General features: G+C 41.1%; 1 protein-coding gene across 2 annotated transcripts in view; it reads right to left on the bottom strand.

Moving 5' to 3' along the window:
* The window catches only part of tkfc (triokinase/FMN cyclase), an 88,502-nt gene that overhangs the window by 59,288 nt on the left and 10,533 nt on the right, over nucleotides 1-18,681 (bottom strand). The window contains exons 3-5 of one of the 2 annotated variants that reach the window (XM_067993727.1): nucleotides 15,115-15,225; nucleotides 11,516-11,697; nucleotides 1,841-1,919 (exon numbers count right to left, since the gene is read on the bottom strand). In XM_067993727.1, the coding sequence (XP_067849828.1) occupies nucleotides 1,841-1,919; nucleotides 11,516-11,697; nucleotides 15,115-15,225 (372 nt within the window). The remainder of the gene's footprint in view (nucleotides 1-1,840; nucleotides 1,920-11,515; nucleotides 11,698-15,114; nucleotides 15,226-18,681) is intronic. The other variant, XM_067993728.1, reaches the window with a different exon arrangement.

The following is an 18,681-nucleotide window of genomic DNA, read 5'->3' on the forward strand; positions in this document are numbered from 1 at the left end:
TCTGGAGCTTGGAAGAATGATAGGTGATCTCATTGAAACGTATAAAGTTCTTAGAGGGCTTGACGGGATAGATGCTGAGAGGCTGTTTCCCCTGGCTGGGGAGTCTAAAATTAGGGGTCATAGTCTCAAGATAAGGGGTCAGCCATTTCGGACAGAGATGAGGAAAAATTTCTTCACTCAGAGGGTTGTGAACTTTTGGAATTCTCTATCCCAGAGGGCTGCGGATTCTCAGTCGTTGAGTATATTCAAGACTGAGATCAATGGTTATTTGCACACTAAGGGAATCAAGGGATATGGGGATGGGGTGGGAATGTGGGTTTGAGGTAGAAGATCAGCCATGATCTTATTAAATGGCAGAGCAGGCTCAAGGGGCCATATGGCCTACTCCTGCTCCTATTTCTTATGTTCTTACAATCATGATGAAGCCTACGCCTTTTGCAGTGAGCCTTTCACTGAGGGACTAAGTAAAAGGCAATAATTAACTCCCATTTAGTACAGTTCATGTTTGTCTGTCAGCTCCTGTACACACATAGTACACGCCGGGTAAAAGGGAATGATTCACTCCTGTCTGATGCTCTACAGCTTGTATACATTTCACTGTTCATTACATAAACAGTCTCCTCCTCTTAATTCAGTTGCTTAATCCAATTTTCTATTAATTTAATTTTTTTTAAGCACTAAATTCCTAATTGGCCCTGTTATTTATTTTGCTTAATTCAAATTATTAGATAATTCAATTTTTTTGGTACAAAACATGTCTGAAATATTAGGAGTGGACTATAATACTATAAACTAGAGGAGCTGTGATAGGCCAATAGCAGAGGGGCCGAAGTTTGTGAGCAGGAAACGCTATGTTGGAGGTGGAGGTCAGATACATTTCCAATACATATAGTAGGCATAGAAGGAGTCTGTCTGCTGCATGATCCGAATTTGATGTCCAATTCTCTAACTCGACCCAAGAGGCAGCTGAGCACAGCATCGTAAGGCTGACAGTGCACAGGCAGAAAACAGTTTGCTAGTGTCCTGAATTTTGCCCTGGGTGAGTAGTAACCTTACGTGGACAATTAATCCATCAGTACCCTGTATCCTGCCCCTCCTCCGGCCTTGAATTTTGTTTGGATCCATGATCAGGAATACAGCACTGGTGAAATAAGGCTGACTTGCAGCTGGCTTCCACTTCCCCAAATAATCGCGTTGACAGGTAATTTACTTCCACTCTTACCTCAGATTACCATATTAATCTCCTTACTTTGAAGCTAACTCCCTAGTACCCGCTTTAGAGGTGTAATGACATTGCCTATGCAGAATCCCCTTAGACAGATTAATGAGGTTGTGTGTTTTATGGAGCAGAAATAAAGAAGCTGCTTAGAGTTGGTTCAGTCTATTTTTTATATAATATATATTACATATTATATATATAAATAATAGACCTCGAACTCCAGCAGCCACACAGAAATGTTTTCTATGCTAATTTGTGCATTATGCAAATATTGTTAAAAGGAGCAGGAGAATTTGGTAGGCGCTGTTAGCTGCAGGAAGAATAGAACAGGAACTCCAATTTTAGGTATTGTAGGCCACATCTGAGGTGTTCCACTTCTTTTTGTCTAAACTAGTTCGAGTCAGTTTAGTCTTTTCCTTCAGGCAGTGCTGCCTATTTCTTAAATATAAAGTGACAATAAACTGTAAGGGCTGTAGATTCCCAATCTCAAATATATGAATTGAATTTCCCATTAATTGAATCACTACTATTTCCTGCAGGCTCTCAAGTGCATTGAATAACTGCAATCAACTAGACTATTTGCCAAGGTTTGATTCAGCAACCTGTTTGGTTACCACTTACCTAATTTACTTAAAGTGGTCTTCAGCCTCGCTACAATTTCATCAAGTGACTTCCCCATTTCAGACATGGCCCCAGCCAACTGCCAACAGCAAAGACAGGTCAATAAACACAAGGGAAAGGCTAGCATGGACTCAGATCTAATTACTCAACAATGCTTTGTTATAATTTTCTTCTATCCTTTTCTGAAAATGTTTGATTCCTTGCTGGAGTGCAGGTCCACAGGTGAAGCTCCCCTCAATACCTCTCCCAAGTGATTAGTCTTCATTTGTGATCCGAGACTATTCAACCATAGAGGACACCAGTGTCACAACTGGTCCTTTATTCACCTAACAACAATTGTCACATTTCAGGATGCTTGGCCATTTTCATGCGGAAGGAGCTGGATGTGAAGCTATATTGATGTGTTACTTTTAAATTAACTTAAGTTCAGACTGGCCAGTCTGGTGGAATGTTGCCCACCTTCAGGAAAGCATGTGTTCAAAATCAGTTCCAAAAGGCTTCTAAGTGAGGCAGGTAGAAGCCTGAAGAAGAGAGCCAGCCAGGTCTACATAGATGTTCAGATTTCAGAGAAAGGACTGGCAAAGAAAACTAATTATTTTAGCTCATTAACAGGACCAGTGTTTGTCATGGGGAGGAGCTTTACTTCAATGTTTCTCTGTTCATTTAACAATTAATTAATAAAACAGTCCGTGGTTTTGCATTCAGTCTCGTCTACTAAGAAGTATGAGTCAGTCCAACTTTCAGAACATTGGGGAAGCACATGTGAGAAGTACAGAAGCTCATATAGCAATTTTTCCACTATGCACTGCGACCAGGAGATACTATACATCCAGGCACAAAAGCAGATAAAAATGCCCCACTGGGGATACCTGCGGCTTAAGTTACAAGCTCATGTGCCACTATACTTTTAGCATAATCAATTGTTTTCATGTCATAAGAAATGACTTTGGGTTTCATTTTTAAGCAGGAAAGGATCCAAATTGTGAACTGTAATTCCAAAACACTGGTGAAGTCCTGAAATGCGATGTAATAAAATAACTTTTTTCTGTTACTGCAAAGCAGTGGCCCTGATCATACACCAATATTCAGAGCTGTTTTTGGTTGTTATTTCAATCAACAGCTATTAAGGGGATGTGTACACTTTCTTGGTGCTATTTATCAGTTTTTGAGGTTTCCTAGGTTGAACTGTATAAAAGTGTCAGCATTTTGATGAAATGGAAGCAGCTAGACCCGTGTACAGCAAGACTGTGAAGTAGTTCCAGCAAAACCCATGACACCTATACAAACAAAACAGCAGAATGGCTACATGCAGGCATATTCACAAAGCATCCATGATATGTTCAGTCACGATGTATACAAATGCTAAAAAATCATGTTGCTCCTGTAGAGAAGGAATGTTGACATCCAACTGAGTAAATCAGTTCTCTCCATCGGGTCTGTCTGTGTGGACCACTGAACCCTGAGCTCTCGTATAAATAAACTGAGTCACAGCTTCCTGTGAAATCTGAATTTGGTTTGAAGTAGTCCCCTACACACAATTATTTGCAGTGAGTCAACCTTGGACCCTTGCTATAATTGATGTCACCGTGCCGTGCATTCCAACATAGATAACCCTGTTTTCAAAAAAGTTGACACTGCCCCCAACTAGCTGAGATCACGAATGGCCCTGAAATGTGAAAATAAGCATTTACAGACAAGTTTTGTAACTTTAAGTGTAGGCCTGATTCCATGCTCCCAGTAGGGAGTGGCATTCACAGGGAGCACATCATGGGAAATCACAGATGCATAGCCCCTGTGTCTTTACCCCTGAAAATTAATGGCTGGAAAAGGACAACGTTCCTTCACCTGCATCAAAGAGAAAAAAAGCATTAAATACATAACAGCCTGAAGCAGAAATACAAATGTCAAAGGGCACAAATTTGGTGGTAAAACTTTACATCAAAAATAATGTATTTTGGTCAATTTTAAGCACTTCAATACTTTAGAGCTTATAATTTTTTAATCTAGAGAAAAAACAATGTGACATTAGGATTTTCAACAGTTCAACTGAACCATCATTTAGCCAAAAGTTACATCAATAATCAGTCTCCCACATTCCACGCCTCTATTCACAAGACATTCTATCTCCTCTGGACCGAATTCACTGAATCACTGCATCCCATCCAACTTTCTACCTTTTCACAGAGATCCCCTCTTCTCCTCCAATCCTCCTAGTTCATACCTGTACTCTTCCCTCAATTGAACCTAGCACTGTTCACCTCTTCAACCCAGTTAAGCTAGTATTCTTCTTCCATTACCGCAGTTCATGCTTGCACTCTTCCCTCTGTTCTCCTCCTCAGTTCAAGTTGGCACTCTGCCTTCCACTCCCTCTCAAGTAATGTTGCCACTCTCATTCCTTCCCCACCCCAAAGTGCCCCTTCATTACCAATCATTTTCCCTTCATTCTACTGCTATCCATTTTCCTTCCCATTGCTTCTTCCCACTCACTTCATTATCATCCATTCCCCTTCCACTGCCATCCATATCCCCTGCTTTCATTACCATCCATTCTCAACTGCCTGCTCATTTATGCCTCTATCTGCATCTGGCTGCGAATGTACTGGACCAAGTCCCTCTCTCCTTTCAGCACCACTCCCAGTGCTACTGGTAAGGATTGCAGCCTCTGTATATAGTTCTTGCAAGGGTTCCCACCTGGGGTACATAGAGGCTGTAATCCCTGACACTTACTGTTGAGAGTGGTGCTAAGAGGATTTGTGAAAGGTAGGTCGTGCCTGACAAACCTGATTGAATTTTTTGAAGAGGTGACTTAAGTAGTGGACAGGGGAATCTCATTGGATGTTATTTATATGGACTTCCAGAAGGCATTTGATAAGGTCCCACATAAGAGACTGTTAGCTAAGATAGAAGCCCATGGAATCGAGAGAAAAGTACGGACTTGGTTAGGAAGTTGGCTGAGCGAAAGGCGACAGAGAGTAGGGATAATGAGAAGGTACTCACATTAGCAGGATGTGACTAGTGGTGTCCCGAAGGGATCTGTCTTGGGGGCCTCAATTATTCACAATATTTATTAACGACTTAGATGAAGGCATAGAAAGTCTCATATCTAAGTTTGCCAATGACACAAAGATTGGTGGCATTGTAAGCAGTGTAGATGAAAACATAAAATTACAAAGCGATATTGATAGATTAGGTGAATGGTCAAAACTGTGGCAAATGGAATTCAATGTAGACAAATGTGAGGTCATCCACTTTGGATCAAAAAAGGATAGAACAGGGTACTTTCTAAATGGTAAAAAGTTAAGAACTGTGGATGTCCAAAGGGACTTAGGGGTTCAGGTACATAGATCATTGAAGTGTCATGAACAGGTGCAGAAAATAATCAAGAAGGCAAATGGAATGTTGGCCTTTATATCTAGAGGACCAGAGTACAAGGGGGCAGAAGTTATGCTGCAGCTATACAAAACCCTGGTTAGACCGCACCTGGAGTACTGTGAGCAGTTCTGGGAACCGCACCTTCGGAAGGACATATTGGCCTTGGAGGGAGTGCAGCATAGGTTTACTAGAATGATACCCGGACTTCAAGGGTTAAGTTACGAGGAGAGATTACACAAATTGGGGTTGTATTCTCTGGAGTTTCGACGGTTAAGGGGTGATCTGATCAAAGTTTATAAAATATTAAGGGGAACGGATAGGATGGATAGAGAGAAATTATTTCCGCATGTTGGGGATTTTGGGAGTAGGGGGCACAGTCTAAAAATTAGAACCAGACCTTTCAGGAGCGAGATTAGAAAACATTTCTACACACAAAGGGTTGCAGAAGTTTGGAACTCTCTTCTGCAAATGGCAATTGATACTAGCTCAATTGCTAAATTTAAATGTGAGATAGATAGCTTTTTGGCAACCAAAGGTATTAAGGGATATGGGCCAAAGGCAGGTATATGGAGTTAGATCACAGATCAGCCATGATCTTATCAAATGGCGGAGCAGGCACGAGGGGCTGAATGGCCTACTCCTGTTCCTATGTTCCTAAGAGGGGAGTGGGACCCAGTCTGATGCAACAGCAGCCTGACTTGGGTAGGAGCTGGACTTGGGGGTGAGGTCTCTTCAGAATTTTGTCAGTAAATACTAACTAGGCCCCCAAAACATAGACTTCCTTGTGCATGGGGGATGTGATCTACAGATGAAACTGTCCAAAAGAAGAAGGTGAGTGATTGGGCAGGGGAGCTATGCTCAGATATCAGCTACCAACACTAAGATTGCTAGAAGCTAGATGAAACCAATCACCAGGTTACTCACTGCCCTTCTCTCTGTGGGGCAGCAGAGGAGGGAAATATATGAGCTCTCCTTGATGCCTGCCCTTAGATGGCACAGCTGAGATCAACAAATCACCCAATAGTGAAACTGCAGGCAGAATCCCACATCCAGTCAGGCCAGGGTGCACACCATAACTTCCAAATTATATCTCATCAATAAAGACATATTGACCTACACTCAATCAATCACTCCTAAAAAAATACAGCACTATGGCCATTAAGCAAAGTTTCAAAGCACAATGACACAGCATAAAAGGATGCAAATCTGAAAGAGAGCCAAAGAGCTACTCATTCAGCTTTCTGAAGTAACTCACAGAATCATAGAAATTACAGCACAAAAAGGTCATTCAGCCCATCATGCCTGTGCTGGTGCTAGCTCTGCAACTGAAGCTATCTACTCTAATCTTATTACTCGATATCCTTTTATAGTCTTCATTTCAAATACATATCTATTATCTTTCAAATTACATTATAATCTCTGTCCCAATAATTATGTCCATGTTCTAAATTTTCTTTTAACTTCTCCTTTCAATCTACTAATGATGATTAACCTGTTTTTGCTATTCACTCTCTCAAATCCTTTGATAATTTTGAAAATCACAATTAGATCCACATTAACCTTCTCTGTTCCATTGAAAAAAGCCCCAATTTTTCAAGCCTTTCTTCTTAACTACAACTTCTCATTCTTGTTACCATTCATTGTACTTTTAATGTGGCTCCAATATCCTTCCCATAATGAGATGCTTAGAATTGCATGCAAGGCTCCAATTGTTGACTAACCAAGGTCTTGTACAATTCAACATCATCTCCTTGCTTTTGTATTTAATGTACGTATGGATAAAATCCAGAGTTCCATTACCCTTTTTATGGCCTTTTTTACCTACACTTCCACCTTCAAAGACCGAAAGAATCTGCAACCTTATATTTTTCTGTTCCTTTACTTGAAGAATCTTACCATAAGTATCCCATGATTGTTCTTTTTTCAAGATGCACAAACTTATATTTCTCTTCATTGAACTAGATCTGCCACCTATCCGTCATTCCACTAAGCTACGTTCTTCTGCATAGATGCATTTAAGGGGAAGCTAGATAAGCACATGGGGAAGAAAGGAATCAAAGGAAAGGAATGAAAGGATTAGACAAAGAGGGATGGGAGGAGGCTCTTGTAGAGCATAAATGATGATATAGACTAGTTAGGCCGAATAGCTTGTTTCTGTGCGGTAGACTCTATGTAATTCTTCTTCAGTTTGTCATGGCCATTAATTTGGTATCAGCAAACTTCAATGTCAATCTTCTTGTACCCATGTCCAAATTATTTATCTAAATGATAACAAGAGCTCCCAGCAGATCCTGGAGCACATTGCTCACATGTTACCAATCTGAAAAATAACCAACTATCCCACTCTTAGCTGCTTTTCCCCTAACCATCGCTCTATCCGTGTAGCTACATATACTGTAATACCATGTCCTTTATTTTCATGGCAAGTCTTCTATGTGACACCTTATCAAGCACTTTTTGACAAACCACATTCATTGAGAGGATGCAGAACATTTCAAGGGGAGAGGGGAACAGCCAGAAGTCGTGGTTCATGTGGGAACCAATGACATAGGAAGGAAAAGGGTTGAGGTCCTGCAGTCCGAGTTTCAGGAGCTAGGGAGGAAGTGAAAAAGTAGGACCTCAAAGATAGTAATCTCTGGATTACTCCCAGTGCCATGCGCTCGTGAGTATAGGAATAGTAGGATAAAACAGGTTAATGCGTGGCTGGAGAAATAGTGGAGGAGGGAGGGCTTCAGATTCCTGGGGCTTTGGGACCAGTTCTGGGGCAGGGGGATCTGTTCAAGATGGACAATTTGCACATCAACAGAGCTGGACCCAATGTCCTCGCAGGGAGGTTAACTAGTGGTGTGGGGGAAGTTTAAACTAATTTGGCGGGGGGGGGGGGGGATCAGCACCAGGATGAAACGTGAGAGAGGAAAAACAATATGCACAGGGGACTAGGAGGGACAAATAGCACTAGAGTAAAGAATAGTTTAGAAATAGGAGGGATGAAACGGGGGGCAAACGTGAAGCAGTCTAAGTTGAGTTTGGTGTGCATGTGCGTAAATGCATGTTGCGTGGTAAATAAGGTTGGTGAGCTGCAGGCACAAGTTTCCACATGGGACTACGATATAGTGGCAATAACAGAGACCTGGCTTAAAGAAGGGGAAGATTGGGTGCTTAATATTCCTGGTTACAAGGTATTCAGGAAAAATAGGGAAGGAAAGAAAGGAAGGGGTTGGCAGTATTGATCAAAGAAACTATTATAGAACTGGAAAGGGATGATGTAGTTAAGGAGTCAAAGGCAGAATCGATTTGGTTAGAATTAAGGAACAATAGAGCAATAGAGGAGCTATTGTGCTACCGGGTGTATACTATCGGCCACCAAATAATGGGAGGGAGATGGAGGAGCAAATTTGCAGGCAGATAACAAAAAAATGCAAGAACTATAGAGTAGTGATAATGGGGGACTTGGATTATCCCAATATAGACTGGGATAGTAACAGTGTTAAGGGCAAAGAGGGGGAGGAATTCCAAACATGTACACAAGAGAATTTTCTTGATCAGTGTGTTTCCAGCCCAACCAGAAAGAAAGCAGTGCTGGATCTAATTCTGGGAAATGAAGTGGGGCAACTGGATCATGTTTCATTGGGGGAGCATTTGGGGAACAAAGATCAAAATATCATTAGGTTTAGAATAGTTATGGAAAAGGACAGGAATAATCAAGCATAAAAATACTTAACTGGAGGAGGGCTAATTTCAGTGAGTTAAAAAGGGATCTTGCCCTGGTGAACTGGAATCAAAAATTAGTAGACAAAACAGTAACTGGACAATGGGAGGCCTTCAAGGGAAAGATGGTTAGGGTGCAGAGTAGACACATTCCTACGAGAGGGAAGGAAGGGCATCTAAAGCTGGAGCTCCCTGGATTACTGAAGATCAAGAGATTAAAATGAAACAGAAAAAGGAGGCCTATGACAAATATAAGATTCATAATACAGTAGAGAACTAAGCTAAATACAGAAAGTACAGAGGAGATCTAAAAAAAGGGAGTAAGGGGGCAAAGAGAGAGTATGAGAATAGATCAGCAGCTAACATAAAAGGGAACCCAAAACGTATTTTACTACTTATACGTTTATAAACGTATAAATAGTAAAAGGGTAGTCAAAGGAAGGGTGAGGCCGATTAGGGATAAAAAAGGAAATCTTCTTGTGGAGGCAGAAGGTACTAAATGAATACTTAGCATCGGTCTTCACGAGAGAAGAGGATGCTGCCAATGTAGCAGTAAAGGAAGTAGTGTTATTGGATAGGATAAAAATGAGACACTTAAAAGGCTGGCAGTACTCAAAGTAGAAAAGTCACCCGGTCCAGATGGAATGCATCCTAGGTTACTGAGGGAAGTAAGGGTGGAAATTGCGGAGGCTCTGGCCACAATCTTCCAATCCTCCTTAGATATGGGGGCCGTGCCAGAGGACTGGAAGATTGCAAATGTTACACCCCTGTTCAAAAAGGGGAAAGGGATATACCCGGCAATTACAGGCCAATCAGCCTAACATTGGTGGTGGGGAAACTTTTAGAGACAATAATCCAGGCCAAATTTATTGGCACTTGGAAAAGCATGGGCTAAAAAATGAAAATCAGCAAGGATTTGTTAAAGGAAAATCAGCGAACTTGATTGATTTCTTTGATGAAGCAATGGAATGGTTGATGAGGGTAGTGAGATTGATGTTGTGTATATGGACTTTCAAAAGGCATTTGATAAAGTATCACATAATAGATTTGTAAGCAAAATTAAAGCCCATGGGATTAAAGGGACACAAAATTCGCTAAAGGACACAAAGCAGAGAGTAGTGGTGAAGTTGTTTTTCAGGCTGGATCTAAGTATACAGTGGTGTTCCCCAAGGGTCGGTATTAGGACCACTGCTCTTTTTGATACATATTAAGGCCTGGACTTGGGTATAATTTCAAAGTTTGCAGATGACATGAAACTTGGAAATGTGATAAACAATGTATAGGATAGTAACAGACTTCAGGAGGACAGAGACAGACTGGTAAAATGGGCAGACACTTGGCAGATGAAATTTAACGCAGAAAAGTGTGAAGTGATACAGTTTGGTAGGAAGAATGAGAATAGGCAATGTAAACTAAATGGTACAATTTTAAAAGAGGTGCAGGAACAGAGAGACCTGGGGGTGTATGTACACAAATCTTTGACGGTGGCAGGGCAAGATGAGGAGGCTGTTAAAAAAGAATATGGGATCCTGGGCTTTATTAACAGAGGTATAGAGTACAAATGCAGTGAAGTTATGCTGAAACTTTATAAAACACTGGTTAGCCTCAGCTGGAGTATTATTTTCAGTTCTGGGCACCACACTTTAGGAAGGATGTCAAGGCCTCAGAAAGGGTGCAGAAGAGATTTATCAGAATGGTACCAGGGATGAGGGACTTCAGTTACGTGGAGAGATTGGAGAAGCATGAATTGTTCTCCTTAGAGCAGAGAAGGTTAAGATGAGATTTGACAGGGGTGCTCAAAACCATGAATGGTTTTGATAGAGTAAATAAGGAGAAACTATTTCCAGTGGCAGAAGGGTTGGTAACCAGAGGACACAGATTTAAGGTGACTGGCAAAAGAACCAGAGGATACATTTTTTTTTACACAGCGAGTTGTCATCTGGAATGCACTGCCTGAAAAGGTGGTGGAAGCAGATTCAATAATAACTTTCAAAAGGGAATTGGATAAATACTTGAAGGGAAAAAAATGTACAGGGCCTTGGGGAAAGAGCAGAGGCGTGGGACTAACTGGATAGCTTTACCAAACAGCCGGCACAGGCATGATGGGTTGAATGGCCTCCTAATATCTTGTATCACACCATACTATGACACACCATCCACTGTATTTCCTTTATTTATACACTCTGCAATTTCCTAAAAAAAACTCAATTAAGTCAATCTAACATGACCTGCCCTTTACAGATCCATGTTGACTGTCCCTGATTAGCCAATGCCTTTCTAAGTGTTAACTAATTTCATCCTATATTAGGGACTCTAGGAGTTCACCTGCAGCCAAGTTAAGAATAACCAACTTATCATTTCCTAGTTTAACCCTTTCTGCTTTCTTGAACAGGGGTGTAACATTTACCACCCTCCGGTTCCTTTGACACAATTACTTTTTCCAAAATTTTTATAAAATTTATGGTTAGTGCCTGGGATGAATGCCATCTGGGCCTAGTGACTATCTTTACTTTCAGTCCCATTAGTGAGACTGATCTCTCTGTAAAGCATCAGGCCTCCAGTCCTTTACCTCAGCATTTTATATATCAGACTTACTTTGTGTATGAGTACTGTACCACACAGACCCCTCCTCCCAGCTTTTTTATGCGTAGTAAAGGCACAGTCATCTGCTACAATAACCATCGCCACAGAGATTCCCTCTATTTTTGTCTCCTCTAGGGCTAAGCCGAAGTTTAGCCGATCCCCTGTGTAGTTCTTGACAATCAGTAGTACACCAGCTAGAGAAAGAACACAGATAAATGGTAAAAAAAAGTATCACAATAGTCTTTTCTTGTTCTCCTTAACCCCTCCCTCTACCCACCACCAAAGTTAGCTCCCTCCAGCCAAATAATTCTCCCTAGTCAGACAGGAATGCTGAAACTTTCAAGATTATGAAGGTAATTGACAATGTCCCAAAGTGCTTCATAGAAGCAGAATCAAAAAATGGACATCGAGCCAGAGGAGATATTAGAAAGGGTGTCCAAAAGCTTGGTCAAAGAGGTCACCTGTTTAGTGTCAGGGACAGAAAGGTTGAGGGAGGAGGTGATATTGACTGCCATCCTCATGGTTCAAGTTGGCTACAAATATCCTTGCAGCAGAAGGCAGAGATCCTCAACTGGCTCCCTGCTGAGCCTGAGCCTGAGCCCATGAAGCCAGTTCTCCTCTGCCATTACTAGATAAGCATGGACTGCAGCTATAGGTGGTGGAATAATGATACCTGATGATCTTCCTGGCTTTCTTTCTTTCATTTTGTATCATTTCAACTATGAAATGTAGTAATTAGGCCATTTCAAAACCAACCCCCATCATTAATTTTAACTTAACTTGCCAACCTCATGGCATTCTTCGCCTAGGTGCCTCATCATTCCCCAAAGTCCCATGAAAGTTTGTATTTGAAGAGCTCCTTTTTCTTGTCCCTTTTTTTAAAAACTGTTCCTGTTCTGCTGAAGTCTTGCAAATGATTCAATTCCGGTTGGCTTTCTAACGTATTAGCAGACAACATTCAACGATTTTAGGTATGTAAACATTATGTACTGCTATAAGAAAAAAAATTCCCCAAATTTAAACCAACAAGTGAACAGGCCACCTTAGATTTAGTAATGAGTAATGAGCCTGTACTAGCCAATAATCTAATGGTGAGGGAAGACCTAGCCACCAGTGACCATAATATATGATAGAATTCGATATTAGGTTTGAGAGGGAGAAGGGTGAGTCACGAACCAAGGTTTTAAATTTAGGTAAGGCTGACTTTTGTGGGGGGGAGGGGGGAGGGGGGAGGCAGAAATTATTGACCACAATAAACTGGGCAGATCTATTAACGGATAAAACTATGCATGAACAGTGGGAGGTATTCAAAAAAGTATTTGATAGAATGCAAGACTTGTACATATCCCTAAAGGGCAAGAGCTCTAATCATGTAATTAAACAACATAGTCTATTAAAGATAGACAAATCCCCAGGACCTCATGGTTTCCACTCCAGGGTATTAAAAGAAGTAGGTGAGGAAATTGATGATGCATTTGTCATGATCTTCCAAAACTCTCTCGATTCAGGAATTGTCACCTTGGATTGAAAAATTGCCAATGTCACTCCACTATTTAAGAAGGGTAAGCGAGATAAATTAGGAAATTATAAGCCTATTAGTCTAATGTAAGTTATTAGAATCTGTTATTGAGGACAGAGTAACTCAGCATTTGGACAAATACGAGCTGATCAGTGAGAGCCAGCATGGATTTGTAAAGGGGAAGTCATGTCTAACAAACCGAGTTGAATTTTCTGAGGCGGTAACTAACGTGGTAGATAAGGGAATGTCTATGGATGTTATTTATTGGACTTCCAGAAGGCATTCGACAAGGTTCCACACAAGAGACTGATAACAAAAAAGACAGCACATGGAATTGGAGGCAACCTATTGGCTTGGATAGGGAATTGGTTAGGAGGTAGGAGACACAAAGAGTAGTGATAACGGCCTCCTTCCGTGCTGTAACCTGTCTATGATTCTCTAGGGATAATGGGTATGTACACAAATTGGCTGAATGAGATTTGTGGTGTCCCCCAGGGAACTGTACTGGGGCAGCAGCTTTTCACTACATTTATGAAGACTTGGATAAAGGAATAGAGAAATATATATCTAAGTTTGCTGATGACACTAAGTTAAGTGGCACAGTAAATAGTGTAATGGGTCTAGAAAGTTGCAAAGAGACATTGATAGATTAAGTGAGTGGGCAAAACTGTCGTAGATTGAGTTCAATGTTGGAAAGTGTGAGGTCATCCACTTTGGACCTAAGAAAGATAGATCAGAGTATTTTCTAAATGGCGATAAGCTAGGAATTGTGGAGGAGCAGAGATTACTGGGTCCAAGTACAGAAATCACTAAAAGCTAGTGGACAGGTACAAAAAAAATTAAAGGCTTATGGAATGTTGGACTTTATCTCAAGAGGGCTGGAATACAAAGGGTTAAAAGTTATGTTACAGCTGTACAGAGCTCTAGATAGACCCTATCTGGAATACTGCATTCAGTTCTGGGCATCACACCTCAGGAAGGATATATTGGCCTTGGAGGGGGTGCAGCACAGATTCACCAGAATGATACTGGTGCTAAAACAGTTAAATTATGAGGACAGGTTGCATAGACTAGGTTTGTATTCCCTCGAATGTAGAAGTTTAAGGGGTGATCTAAATAAGGTCTTTAAGATGATTAAAGGATTTGGTAGGGTAGAGAGAAATTATTTCCTCTGGTGGGAGAGTCCAACACAAGGAAGCATAACCTTAAAATTAAAGTTAGACTGTTCAAGGATGATGTCAGAAAGCACTTCTTCACACAAAGGGTAGTGGGAATCTGGAACTGTCTCCCCCAAAAAGCTGTTGAGGCCAGGTCAATTGAAAATTTCAAAACTGAGATCGATAGATTTTTGTTAGGCAAGGGTATTGAGAGCTACAGAACCAAGGCGGGTAGATGGGGTTAAGATACAGATCAGCCATGATCTAACTGAATGGCGGACCACGCTCAAGCGGCTGAATGGCCTACTCCTGTTCCTAAATAGCTTTTTAAAAATGCCATTAAAAATCAGTTTAACAAAAAACAATGCTAAAAAACTGGAAATAAAAAACTGGCTAAAAATCCCCATGTTCTTTAAGAGCTCCATTGCAGCTGGAGCATCCTTGATAAGCAAACGGAGTGCACAGCGCAATCTAATCCTAAGTGCTTAGAACACTACAATGTGCTTAGTTTAAATGAATAATGATATTTAAGGCTAAAAGGGTGTCTGGAAGCCCATGGAGCATCTACTACTAAAATAGCAGAGATCTAGCAATAGGGATCTCCACCCAATTTTCCCGCCTCTAATCATCCGTTGCACTATGCTGCCACGGGCCACGGCAACTGGAAAATTTGCCTTATGTTCTTAAATCACTGGAGTACCTCATTCTCTGTAGCCACTGAGGCCCAGGTGTAGGCCAACTGCTGCTCAGCTGAGAAGGCATCCCTGGGATGAATGACTCAAAACAGATGGGGAAATATATTCAACATGGTGACTGGGGAGATTGACTCTTTTCGAATTTTATTTTGCATAACTGCAACCTGCTCATGGGAAATGGCAGGGCTTCTTGGGCACCGTCCTCTGTTTTGTAGTTCTACATTTTCCATAAGGTTGCACCTGCTCCTGCTCTGTCCATAGTTCGGATCGCTGCTGAAATACTTCCAGGTGGCGGAGAAGTGAAGACGTCGCCTGCAATGGCACCGGACAACATTCCTGCTCCAACATACCCTGAAAAGAGGAAAAAGGAACATTAGAAAGCCCATGACCGTTTTTGCATACAAGAAGAAACCTTGAAGGGTGCATTTCTTTTTTCCTCCCCTTCGATCCTGAAGGTGCTGACTCCTGCTGGGGTATGCCTTCATGTATGTCAGCAGTCCCCGATACATTTCCCAAGTGTCCATTCTTCATGTGTGAGCCTAAAAGGTGAGTATCAGTAGGTTATCTTAGGTCATGGGGATTATCACAGCCAGGCCCCAACACCCTGGAGGATGGCAAGAAATGTACCAAAATAAACTGGGAGAGGGTGCAGAATGTGGTGAGGAATGGCAGGGAAAGAGAAAGCAAGGAGTTAGCATAAATGGGGGCGGGCAGTGATTTGAAGAGTGCCTCCATGGACTTAAAATTGTTAAAAACAATTCATCAGATTTAGCATCAGAAAGTAACAATACATATCAGTAACAGCCTGCAATTTTTATGCAAGAAATAAGGAAAATCCCTGCAATTTTTGCCACAATCTTCTGCTTATACAAGAAATGGATTGTTGGATATACTTGCAGTTTAAGTTATTACAAGGCCATGCCATACTGTACTTTCAGTACAACTACATGTCATAGGCCTCTATTTGCTTTTAAGTTGTCAACTTATCTGAGGCTATATCAGTATTTTTTGCAGCTATCGATGAGCATTTGCTAGTTTTCTTCATTGGTGTATGACACCAGAAGGTGCATTTACCAACTGAGCTACCAGAAGTTTCTATTGAAATCTATATTGCTGTTATGGCTATGGGTTCCCATTTCCATATGCTTTTCAGTTCCTAATCCTCCTCCACATCCTCTATTCCATGGTCCATTTCTGAGGACTATTCTCATTTAGTTCCACCCCCATCTGTCCCAAAGTAACCAGCACATCTGACAATAACTTCCCTTCCCATTCTTGGACCCTTCCTTTTACTCATTTACATGTTGTCCCTCAGTGACATTATTCATAGGACTGAGATCGGCTTCCATAAGGGTTTAAGCTCCACATGAGCCTCCTCCCTCCCTACTTCATCTAACCCTATCTGTATATCCTTCTATTCCTTTCTCATCTAGCTTCCCCTTAAAGGCATCTATGCTATTCGCCTCAACTACTCCAAGTGGTGGCAAGTTACACATTCTAACCACTTTCTGGGTAAAGATGTTTCTCCTAAATTCTTTTCTGGATTTATTACTGACTATCTTATAACCCCTAGTTATGGACTCCTCCACAAATGGAATCATCTTCGCTACATCTACCCTATCAAATCCCTTCATAATTTTAAAGACCTCTATTAGGTCACCCCCTCAGCCTTCTCTTTTCTAGAGAAAAGAGCCTCAGCTTATTCAGTCTTTCCTGATAGTAATAACCTCTCAGTTCTGGCATCATTCTTGTAAATATTTTTTTCACCTTCTCTAGTGCCTCTATACCCTTGTGGTATGGTGACCAGAGCTGTACACAGTATTCCAACTATAGTCTAACCAAGGTTCTATACAAGTTTAACATAAACTTCCTTGCTTTTCAATTCTATTCCTCTTGAAATGAACCCTAGTGCTTTGTTTGCATTTTTTATGGTCTTGTTAACTTGCATTGCTACTTGTAATGATTTGTGAATGTGTACCAATAGATCCCTTTGTTCCTCTACCCCATTTAGACTCTTACTTTCCAAGGAATACGTGGCTTCCTTATTGCTCATACCAAAATGTACCACCTCACACTTATCTATATTAAAATTCATTTGCCATTTACATGCCCATTCTGCAAGCTTATTAACGTCTTGTATTTTGTCGCAGTCTTCCTCAGTATTAACTATACCTCCCAATTTGGTTCCATCCACAAATTTTGAAATTGTACTTCCGATTCCCGAGTCCAAATCGTATATGTAAACAGTGAGCAGCAGTGGTTATAGCACTGATCCCTGTAGAACACCACTTCCCACCTTCCGCCAGTCTTTAACTCCTACTCTCTGTTCTCTATTTAATAGTCAGCTCTCTATCCATTCTGCTACTTGTCCCCTGATTCCACATACTCTGACCTTAGTCATGAGTCTACTATGTGGTATCGAATGCTGTTGTATGCTGACAACAATCAGCTCTACCTCTCCATACCATCCTCAACTCCACCACTGTAACATCAAATTATCTTATCCTATATAAAATCCTGAATAAGCCAGAATTTTCTCCAACAACAGAACAGGAACACTGAAGTCACCTTGTTTAGCTCCTGTCAAAAAGTCCATACCCTTGCCCTTACTCCAGCCCTCTCCCCATTAACTGGTTCAGGGCAAAACGAATGGTTTATAACCTGTATGCTGATGCTAAGCTGAGCTTCAAACCCCATATCCTATCTATCACGAAAACCGCTTACTTTCACCTCCAAAACATTTCCTTCCTACAGCATGACCTTCATCGCCACTGCTGCTGATCATTTATTGGTGCTTTCATTACCTCCAAACTCAACTTCCCCAAAGCTCTCCTTGCCATGCACCCTACATAAATTCTAAGTTGTGAAAAACTCTGCCACCCACCATAAAACCATATAAGTGTGCAGCACAGAAGGCAGCCATTCAGCCGACAGTGTCTGTGCAGGGTCTTTGCTACGCCAATCCAAAATTAATCCCACTGTCCTGCATCTTTCTGTTTCAATTATTTATCCAATTTTCCCTGCCAAAATTACTTCCTGTAGCAAAGCACTGCATGCTCCAACAACTCTCCACATAAAGAAATTTCTCCTAAGCTCTCTCCTCACCTTCAATTACAATTTTAAATTAATGACCCCTCGTTATTAATTCCTCAACCAAAGGAAATAGTCTTTCCATATGCACTATCAAAACACTCCATAATTTTAAAAACCTTGATTAAAACTCCTTTTTTCTGCTCTTATGGAGCAATTTCCAATATTGCAAGTTTCTCCTCATAACTACAGTTTCTCATCCCAGGTATCATCCGAGTGAATCTAGACTCTATGGCTTTCAAGTCTTTTCTATAATGGGGTGCCTAAAGCTACACACAACTGTGGTCTCCACTACTGTGTAAAAAATTGTCATAACCTCTTTACTCTTCTATCCTATGCTCATATTCATAACACTCAAAATGCTATCTGACTTTTTTCTGGCTTTTCTACTTGCACTTCCACTTTTCAAGGAATTATGTATTTGAACTCACAGGTCTCTCTGTTCATCCATACTCTATAGTGTATTTCCATTGAGTGCATACTCCCCCATTCCCCATTTTTCCTCCTGAAATATATTACCTCATACTTCACTGCAGTATGTTGCATCTGCTACCTTTCTGCCAATTCTGCAAACCTATGTCCTCCTGATTGCCAAATATCTTTATTTTGTGTCATCAGCAAATTTTGATATTGTGCTCCCTATGCTCAAATTCAAATAATCGATAAATATATGGAGGACAAAAGCAGGCGCAGTACTAATTCCAGTGGTACAGCACT

Source organism: Heptranchias perlo, chromosome 12, assembly GCF_035084215.1.
Source record: "Heptranchias perlo isolate sHepPer1 chromosome 12, sHepPer1.hap1, whole genome shotgun sequence".
NCBI classification, from domain to species: Eukaryota; Metazoa; Chordata; class Chondrichthyes; order Hexanchiformes; family Hexanchidae; genus Heptranchias; species Heptranchias perlo.